At 60.1% G+C, this 9519-nt stretch overlaps 1 protein-coding gene across 2 annotated transcripts; it reads right to left on the bottom strand.

The window, feature by feature from the left end:
* Positions 1–473: 473 nt before the first annotated feature.
* Positions 474–9160, bottom strand: PPP1R1B (protein phosphatase 1 regulatory inhibitor subunit 1B). 2 transcript variants are annotated; one of them, XM_073797144.1, is made up of 7 exons: positions 8636–9160; positions 6938–6998; positions 6630–6652; positions 6099–6177; positions 2777–2974; positions 1373–1492; positions 474–1282 (listed from the first exon to the last, which is right to left on the bottom strand). In XM_073797144.1, the coding sequence occupies exons 1-7, from the start codon at positions 8714–8716 to the stop codon at positions 1233–1235; spliced, it is 612 nt and encodes a 203-aa protein (XP_073653245.1). In that variant the 5' UTR covers positions 8717–9160; the 3' UTR covers positions 474–1232. The 2 variants fall into 2 exon arrangements, with proteins under 2 accessions (XP_073653245.1, XP_033703730.1); XM_033847839.2 differs by having other exon boundaries at positions 6099–6174; positions 8636–9159.
* Between the last annotated feature and the right edge of the window lie 359 nt (positions 9161–9519).

Below are 9519 nucleotides of genomic sequence, written 5' to 3'. Positions count from 1 at the left end.
GCCCCCGAGAGCGAACGTGCGTAGGACTGCAGCCCCGCCCCCAAGCCCTCGGGCCCCACCCCCAAGGGGCGGAAGTGGGGGCTGCAGCTAAAGTTAGGCCTGAAAGGATATTCCTAACGGTAGGGGTGTTGGAAAGAAGCCCAGGGGCATCATCCTTATTGGGCCACACAGGCCTGGCACTGTGGAGAAAAAGGGATCTTCCTGAGGGGAGGCCTGTGGGGCTGGGGGACAGGCCCTTTGGAGGAATCCAGTTACTCTTGAAGGACTCTTCCTTCCCCCTCTGCCTCTTTCAGCCATCCCCAGCAGGATCTAGAACTCCTGTGGTCCTTCCCAAGATGGCTTGGAGCTTGTCAGCAGTCAAGGCTCCAAACTAGAGGACTGGACACTAGGGTCGAGGACCTGACCCTTGGATGACCACCACAGGGTAACAGGGAAACCTGTTACCTCCTCCCTCTCCTTTCCCCCTGAAAGAGAAGTCTCAGCAGTTATTTACAAAGATTTATTACAGCATGGGAGCGGTTCAGTCCTGGAGTCAGGGAAGGAGGGAAGGGGGCAGAGCAGCTGGAGGACAAGGAGAGCCTGGCTCCCCCACCATGTGCCCCCCTAAGGACTTATACTAGGCGGCATTCCTGGCATCAAAGCACAAACAAAATGCAACAAAGCAGCCTCTGCCAGTCCATCTTCCAGGCACCCAGGCTGGGGAGCAGTTGATAAGGGGAAGATTTCCAAAATGTTGAGGCTGTGGAAAGGATGCCTGAATCCTGGGCCCTGGTAGAAGCCAGTGAGAGGGGTGGTGACTTGGAATTCCCCAGGGGATGGAGAAGGATCTGTGGGCACTTAAAGTTCTCAGTACCCTCTTTCCCCAGATCTTAGGGTCCTGCCCTGTGGGTTTCCTGTGCCCAGGGGAGAGGGTCTGGGGAGTAGACTTGTGAAGGATGAACCTTTGTCCCCCATTTACTGGATTTCCCAATGCAAGCGCTCTCACATCCCACCACCCACTGGGTGAATGGGGGAATGACTGGCAGGGGTAGGCATCAGGCAGCAAGTGCCCAGGGACTCTGGGCATCAGCCAAAGGTGGGCAGACAAGCAAACACAGACCAGCCCTAGTCTTCTAAGTCAGAAGCCGCAGCCCTAGCAAGTGAGGGGAAGGGTACAAAATAGGGTGGGGACAGAGTGGGTTTCTGGGGAACAGCAATGCCCTCGCCACTTCTGGGAGATGCAGGGCTGGTGCCTATGTGCCAGGTTCAGGGTGAGCAGGGCGCTGTGGCTCCTCCCCAGGTTCTGCAAGGCAAGCAGAAGGACTTAGGGTCTGGCCACGCCCACCAATATCCCAGCCCCGCCTCCCCAGCCCCACCCACCCCCAAACCTCACCATTTAATGCCGGATCTTCCACTTGGTCCTCAGAGCTTCCGTCTCTCTGGGGCTCATCCAGAGGAGGCGGACGCTCCCAGGGACCCTCCAGACCTTGACCAAAAGTAGTCTTCTGCCCAGCTGGGGACGGGAAAGAAGGGATAAAAGCACAGGCTCTGAGTATCCATCTGGCTGTCCTGGAACAGGAGCCGAGTCTCTCAGCTGGCTCCTTCGGAGGGTATCGTGGTATAGTGAAGAGAGCACTGGACTAAGACAGCTCTTGCAATGACTAGCCATATGACTTAGATAGGTCCGTTGTTACCTCTTTGAAGGGGATGGTAAGAGGGAAATTGTGTAGACTGCCTTACATAAGATAATAGTTCATATCCTGCAGCCCAGCGCCGGCACTTAGGAGCTGCTCCAAGACTGGTGCCAATGGATGTTGCTCCTTGGTCATCCTGTCATTTGACCCACTGCCCTGCTGCTTTCCTAAGGGAAGTCTCCTCTCACCTCCTCTTCACCTGTTCCAGCTGGAGATTTTGCTCCCATGACCGTTGCCCCCGCTGCCAAGGCAGAGAGGAGGCCCACGCCATTTTGGGGGGAGGTGCAAGGGATGGACACGTCAAGCAGGAGTGGTTGGCTAGTTTTCATCTCCATAAATAATGGCACCAAAACGTTTAAGGTGCACTGGGAGGGATAGATGTGGATGGCCTGGGCCTAGAAAGAACAGTCCTGGGAGGGCTGAGATCTTCCTGCCTAGGAATTCTCTGGGCCTTGGGACTCCCTGTGGAGATTTGGGGATCTGAGGTCTCTAGCTCTGAGGCCTTCTGTGTAGGTTTCATGCCCCTCCCTGGCCCCTCTCTTCCCAGGCAGCTGGGGTTGGAGCTGCAGCCAACGCAGTTGGTTCTTGAATCCTACATTCTCCATCTAGACACTAGAGGGCACCCTCTCACCTCCAGCCTAGGAAATAAAAAAGGGGAAAAGAGCCACAGGTTCCTGGAGAGGACTTATCGACCAGCCCTGTGCCCCCCTGCAGAGACCACATCCTGTGTTCAGAAATGCAGGCGATGGGGCACTGGATACTCTTAGCCCACTATCCCCCATCTCCTTGCACCTCCCAACTGCCGTGGATGGGAAGTCCTTTCTTGGGTCTAGCCTCAAACCTCAGGTGGCCTTGCCTTAATTCTTAGGGAAGAGAGGAATTATTGGAGGAAACCTGATTGGGAGAAGGACTGAGTCAAGGATGGGAACAGCCCAGGTGTCAGGTAAGGCTGAGTGCAAGGCATCCTGTGGGATGAGAGAGTGGGGAGGCCCTTTACATGTGTGAGAAAATGTGAACCGGGAGGGGGTGTTCCAGGACACTCAGGGAGGATCCCACATAATCTGTGGTGGTGGAGCCCAGGCTTCACAGCCCGTTCAGCTTACCAGACCCCCTGCCGCCCTTCAGGATTTCAGCCTGGCTGTCCTCATCCTCCTCCTCTTCTTCGTCCTCCTCCTCCTCGTCCTCCTCTCTTGGGTAGCCCAGCTCCCGCAGCTCCCCCAGCTCATCCTCCTCCTCTGAGGCCTGGCTCTCACCCAGGTTGCTGATGGACTGCAGGTGAGACTCAGCAATACGCTGCACAGCTGGCGCAGGGGGAGCGGGAAGACAGGGCTCAGCCGGGCCCCAGAAGCGGGAGAGGCATGTGCCAGTCCCCAGCCCCCTTCCTGTGGGCCTGGGGCGGAGCTAATCCCCCACAGGGGTCTAGTTTAAAAGCTAAAAGCTGCAGGTCAGCCTGCTGGGGGCCAGACCAGGGCAGAAGCAGCAGGGGGTAGCCTCCTGATCACGTCTGGCTCCTAAGCTGTCCAAAGGTGCTGCTGTCCCAGAGGCCGGCACCAGGCAGCTCCTGCCAAGCCGGACAAGACCAGGCGGGTACAGCAGCAGCTTAACAGTCCCTGGCTGGGGAGCTTGTCCACCAGCTACAGCCCCTGGAGAAGGCGCAGGGCCCGTGGGCCAGGCCCTGGGGGATGTGTCCCTTTCAATTTCTAGGGGAGTGCCCAGTCTGCTTAGGGCTCACTGCTACCCCGATCCTGCCCACCACCCCATGCTGGGCTGGGTCCCCACTCCCCGGCACTGCCCCATCGTAGATGCTACTCCACACACCCCTGCCCTAGGCTCTGAGAGGTAGGAACAGTTCTGAGGCTGAGGACATAATAGTCTGCAGCCAGTGAAGTCCGTGCCTGGGGATGCGGCGTGCTCAGACGCGGCCCCCACAATCTTGACCCACATCCCCAAGCTTCATCTCCCTCTGCGGTGACCTAGAAAGCAGTGAACACCACCCACCCCCCCAACGCCACCAAGGCCTGCTGGGATAGGACCTAGCAAGGGAACAGTGTGGGCAGCTGGAGAGAAGTTTCCAAAAGATGGAAAGGACTAGGGGGTTAGGAGAAAGGGGCCAGGGCTGGGGGATTCTGGGAGAACGACAGGGGTTGAGGGGACCCTGGGAGGAGTGGCTGGGACAGAGGCAGCAGGGGGGCCAGGAGCTGGTGGGATTTTAGAGCATTTGGGTCACTAAAGTCAAGGCCCAGAGACCAGGTACTGACGAGCTGGGCCCTGCAGTTGCTGCAGCTCCTCCTTGCTCCGCAGGCAGCCCCTCCCCTCAGAAAGCCCAGAGGGGGCAGATCCAGGCTGGAAACCTCCAGTGTAGGGAGCAGGGCACCGCTCTCCTGCCAACTCAGGGCCAGGCACAGAGGGTGCATTGTGCCTGCCCGCTGCCCTGCCTTGCCCCGAGCTCCACCCGGTGCCTCCTGCTGGCTCTGGGCAAGCTACCCAGGCAATAAAAGTGCGATAAATTACCCCACCCTGTCCTTGGGGAAAGTTTCACCTTGAGCCAAGTGTGAGAGCTCGGCCTTGGAGAACCCCCTCAAGCCAAGACTCAGTGTCCACCCTTCCTTGGGGGCCCTGAGCTTCTCCACCTACAAGTCCCCCACCCTGCCAGATGCTTTCCCTGCCCAGAAAGGAGCCAAAGCCTATAACACAGTGCCCTGCAGGTTCAGAAGGGTCCTCTGAGCGTTGGGGAAGGGAGGAAGGGAGGAGAGGAGGTGGCAGCTCGAGCAGCCGGGGGTGGAGAGTTCAGTTCTTCAGTTCGTGAGCCACAGCATCAACAATAGGTGTGCGCAGCCCTGTGCTGGCGCCCGTGCGCCTCCCGCGTGCCTCGCCTGCCTCGTGCCTCGCAGGGCTCTCTGGGGTCTCCCCCTCATCCTCCCAACTGTCTCCTAATCCCTCTGTCTCCAGCTCTGGGAACCTGAGTTCCCCCGACCCAAGTGGCCCTTTTTAAGCTCCAAGGTCCCCAGCACAGCCCCCGCACCCCTCTCCTGGCCCCTTTCCACCGCCCTGCCTCTCCCCACTCAGACACTCCTTAAGTTGCAGCCCAAAGGGGCCACGGGGGCGGGGGCACATTTCTGGCATCTTTTTCACCCCAGCCCTCTGCCCCTCGCTCACAATCAAGAGTCCAAGGGTGATTCTTCCCTCTCACACGCACTTGCCCCCAGCCCAGCCCAGGATGGGGAGGGGAGAGATTTCTCATATTCTCTCCTGGGAAGATGCCACCTCCTCCCTCATGCCTGCTTCAGGGGCTGGCCTTCCCCACATCCCTACAGGTAGGAAGGCCTTCCAAAAGCTGAACCCACTGCCCGCTTGCTGTCCCTGCCTCGTCCTGTCCTTGAGGAAGAGAAAGGGCTCCTGCCCTTCTGGCCTCTCCTCCCAGTCTCTCTGCTCCCAACCTTGGCCGGCAGGCTGACAGGTGCACCTGTTGACTTGGCTGGTCACTGGGAACTCATTAAACCCACCCCGGAGGGAGCTCTCCGCACACCCTTCTGGTTCCCTCCCTCCCAGCCTCCGTGGGAGGAGGGGCTGGCCAGGCAGGAAGAGCCTCAGGTGGGAGCTGAGGTGGGTGTAGGAAGGCATCCTAAGGCTTAGTTAGGAAGAGACCCTCCTCACACCCCGACCTGTGCCACCTTCTCCTCCAGGTGTATCTCCCCCAGCTCCCCCCCGGAAGCCAAGTCTCCAGGCTGGCCCTGAAGCCCCCTGTGATTCCACACCAGCTTCCCTTTGCACACCTTCCCCCCTCTCCCTGGAATGCCCCTCCACACCTGGCCTGCCTGTTGAATTCTCATTCAGCCTTCCCATCCAAGCTTAAACACCCTCTCCTCTGTAACTCTCCCTGACCCTTTGAGGTGAAGGGCCCCAGGAGGGCTGAGGCCAAATCTTACTCTTATTTTTGCCCAGCACCCACCAGGGGGGCCTGGCATACACTAGGTGTTTGATAAGTGAGTGCTATAGGAATGACTTGCCTTTTGGTATAGAAAGGAGAAGCAGGAACATCGGTGTGCAGACCTGTGCAAATGGCACGGGAATGGGAGAGGAGAGCAAGGGGTGCAGCCCAAAGAAGGTGCCCTTCGGGGAGGAGGGGGAGGTGGTCCAGTGCATGCTTGCAAAGGAGGTGTAGAGCCGATGCCTACTTGTTACGCACCTCTTTTCTCTCAACCCCACAACCTAATTTTAAGACCCATGCCACCCTTTTCAGCCCCTGGGCTCCTTCCTTTTACAAGGCCAAATTAAGAAAGAATTGGTCTCTAAGTAGGGCTTGGGGTGGGTACACAAGACTATCCGTCCCCACCAACAAAAGCTCAACATGTCACACACACACCCAATGTCAGCCCAGTTGCAGGGGTCAAGGGGACAGCCCAACTGATGGGTGGGAGACAGTACCTTTCAGCGAGGGGGGTGTGTAGGCACAGGGGTTGGGTCTCTTCGACTTGAGGTGGTGCCCCTCTCCTGAGGCTCTCTGCTGGGGAAGTACCAGGTTAAATGGGCTTACAGAGGCCCCTGTCCTTCACCCTCCCTCCATTCCATCCCACCAAGGCAACCCAGGCAGACTGGGCTAGCCTCTGTTCTCAGGTCCAGGCCCAGGCGCTGCTGCCCCTCGGGTCCTGCACCTCCTGCACCGAGGCTGAGGCTAACTGGTGGCTTTGGGAGGGGCTCCATAGACACGGCCTGGCTCAGATCAGGACCCTGCGTTCTGGAGGCCCAGCCTGAGTCTGAGCAGAGGAAAGACAAGGGCAGAGGAAAGACAAGGGCAGGGTGTGGGTGGCACCCTGGCACCAGGCACTCTCACCGGGGTGCCAATTGATATGCTAATGTCCTCCTGGGTGGCACTGTGTGTTAGCTGGGAAGTAATCCCCTCCAGCCCATCACAAAGGGCCCTGGCATCCCTCCTTCCAGCTGCCCCTGGAAACTCACCTGGTGGGGTGAGGCCTCCTCCTCTGAGGGAGGCCACCAGTGAACCGAGCCAGGAAGAAGAGAGAAGAGGGAGAGAGAGAAGAGAGAAAGAATCTGAATTACTTTCCCCAAAGGCTCAGTCTCTGTGCCCTTTCCCTCCTGGTGTTGGGAGGTGCCTGGTCAATAAATGAACCCAATGGAGTTGGGCTCCCAGACCTTAACCCCCCCATCTTCTGCTCAGTCTCCTACTCATGGGACTTTGGCAGGGGCCCCAAGAAGGCATCAGGGTTAGGATGAGGCCAGGACTAGGGGGCAGGGTAGGGGCCCACCTGGCGAGGAGTGCTCTGAGAGCCGGAACAGCATGGCAGGGGTTGGTCTCCTGCGCCGGATCTAAGAAGATAGAGAAAGAGATGGGGAGGAGGTGGGGCAGGACAGACACCTGCAGCCCACTCCCCACCCCCTACCCAGGCAGCAGGGAACAAACAGTGCTTTGGAGTCCCCAGGGAACCTTTGAATCAAAGCCTGTCAGAGCTGTAAGGAACTCCATAGCTCACCCAACCCCCTCATTTTACCAAGGTGAAACCCAAGGCTCAGAGAGGTTCAGCAAAGAGCTCAAAGTCACACAGCATGCCAAGGCAGGGAAGGGACAAGAAAAATGCATCACTGGCTCCCAGCTGACGCCCATCCCACTCCATGGCTACTCCAGAACTGCCACCTCCCTTTCTGTCTTCCCCTACCAAGGCCCTTCCTCTCTCATTTTTGAAGACATCAGACCTCAGGACCTGAAGCTGGCTGTGGAAGATGCCCCATGGGCCATGGCACCCACATGGCCCTGCCTACCTAAGGTCAGCTCAAGGGCTCCAGGGAAAGTGGGTCCAGTTGCAGAGGGAGGCTGAGCCTGGTACTGCAGGCACCTCCAACCTCACACTGAGGCTCAGGTGTGGGTCTGACCCTCAGACCCACAGGGGCCTGGGTGTGGTCTCTGGGGGCCTGGCTCTGGGTCCCAGAACTCTTCACCCAGTCCTCATAAAAAACAAAAAGTTGCCCTGCTTGGTACATGAGCCAAGCTGCACCGGGGGGTGGGGGGCGCACTGAGCACTCCTAGTGACTCCCCCGCCTTCCCCCCAGCTTGGCAATCAGACCAACTGTCAGTTAATTAGGTCCCCTCTGAGCTCCAGGGAAATGCACAAAGAGAACCAGGTGAATTAAGCTGAAACTGCCACCTCCCTCTGCCAAGCTCCCAACACTGCCCTCCAGACCAAAAGCTGCTTGGGCCGGGGACCCAACCCGCCCCCATGGCCGCCTAGCTCTCCTCAAAATGACTTGGCTCCACTCTCACTGCACTGTGGGGGGCCAGCTGCATCTCAGCAACAAGTGAATGGCTAAGTTGCGGGGTGGGGGGCAGAACCCTCTTCTCTCCCTCCATCACATCCCACCCCCCACCCCCACCTCAAGCCGTTGGAGGCCTCCAGTCCCCAGAAAGGCTGTCCAGAGAACTCAGTTGTCGGTGGGAGGACTTCTGGCTTCTGTGATGACTGGTCATCATCCCCCCCACCCTTGTTGCCATGTTGTGGCTCTGTCTAGAGGTCAGAACAAGGTTCTGGCGACCCCAGCCCAGGCACACAGGGTGGAACTAGACAGAAAGCCAGAGCGTGGGGCAGCTGGGCGGAGGCCTGCTCTGTGTAATAGGTCAGTGTACCATGTTTCTCACATCTGAGCGGCACCAGTGGTCCGCGTGGGAGTTTGGGAAGGAGGACACTGTGCAGGGTCCGGAGGACCGTCTGCCCTCCCTGGGGCCGCCTGGGATTCTCCCGCCCCGGGATCAGGACCGAGGCCCCGGGGGAAAAAGTTGCACGAGTCTCCAGCGAACTTCACGCGCTGCCCCACGTCCCCGCCGCGTCCGAGGCGGGCCCGGGACTCCTTCGCCCCCGTCTCCCAGGCCAGTTCAGACCCCGGAGCGCAGAGGAGCCTGGGTGTTTAGCGGGGGTGAGGGGGGCGCCGCCGGGGCTGGGGCGCAGCCCCCTTACCATCTCCACCTGGCGGGGGTCGAGCTGGCTGGGGGGCGCGGGCACGGAGAACTGGATCTTCTTGCGGTCCTTGGGGTCCATGGTGGGCGGGTGGTCGGTGGGCGGGGCGCGCGCCGCGGGGTCCGGGGCTGCGGTCCAGGCGCGCTGCTCAGGGCGCCGCGGCGACAGCGGGCCGAGTGCGGCGGGGAGGAGCAGGAGGGCTGTTCACGCACAGATAAAAATACCGCGCCGGCGAGGGGAGGGGGCGCGGGGGCGGGGGGCGGCCGCCTGCTCGCCTACCCCGCCGGGCTCCGGGGCTCGCCCGTGCCTCGGTGCCTTCGCGCCCGCACCCCGGGCTCCCCGGCTCGCGGGTCTGGGTCCCTGTCGCTCCCCTCCTTCCCTCGCTCTCTCTCAGTGTCTCTCCGCCCTTCCTCTATCTCCCTTGCTCCCTCTCCGCATGTCTGTCTCTGTCTCTGCCTCTGCCTCGCTCCGTCTCTCCGGGTCTCACCCTCCGGCCCCAGCCTTGGGGTGCCCAGCCCGTCCCCTCAGCCTGGGACTGGCGCCCGGGAGCTTGGTGGGAGGACTCAGGAGACAGGGGCCAATGAGCGCCGAGGAGCGTGTTCTCCCGGGGCCTGGAGGAGGGCGGGGAGTGTGAGCCAGGACGCGGGGAGCGGGCTGGGGGCCCCCTGCCGTCTCCCCAGAACTTGAAGCTGCATTATTGATGGAGTCCAGCAGGGAGGATAATGCGGGCAAGCCGAGGGGAGAGCAGCAGCGGGGACTCTGGCTTTAACCCCTTCCTGGCGTGGATGCTTGGAGTTTCACGGGGAGGCCTGTGAGGTCGTGGAGAGAATACCACCAGCCTGCCACGCTGTGAATGGGGGTGTCCTAGAAAGCGAGTGAGCGTG

Source organism: Tursiops truncatus, chromosome 20 (genome assembly GCF_011762595.2).
Source record: "Tursiops truncatus isolate mTurTru1 chromosome 20, mTurTru1.mat.Y, whole genome shotgun sequence".
Lineage (NCBI taxonomy): Eukaryota > Metazoa > Chordata > Mammalia > Artiodactyla > Delphinidae > Tursiops > Tursiops truncatus.
The sequence above is the reverse complement of the archived record's forward strand: the minus strand, read 5'-3'. Positions and strand labels throughout refer to the sequence as shown.

What these genes read in the sequence shown, in the direction of transcription:
- PPP1R1B (XM_073797144.1), bottom strand. Translation starts at nt 8,716, where the DNA reads ATGGACCCCAAGGACCGCAAGAAGATCCAGTTCTCCGTGCCCGCGCCC. An exon ending in ACCCCCGCCAGGTGGAGATG is followed by an intron (nt 6,999 to 8,635) that starts GTAAGGGGGCTG and finishes CTATCTTCTTAG; the next exon opens with ATCCGGCGCAGGAGACCAAC. An exon ending in GGAAGATCCGGCATTAAATG is followed by an intron (nt 1,283 to 1,372) that starts GTGAGGTTTGGG and finishes CTTGCCTTGCAG; the next exon opens with AACCTGGGGAGGAGCCACAG.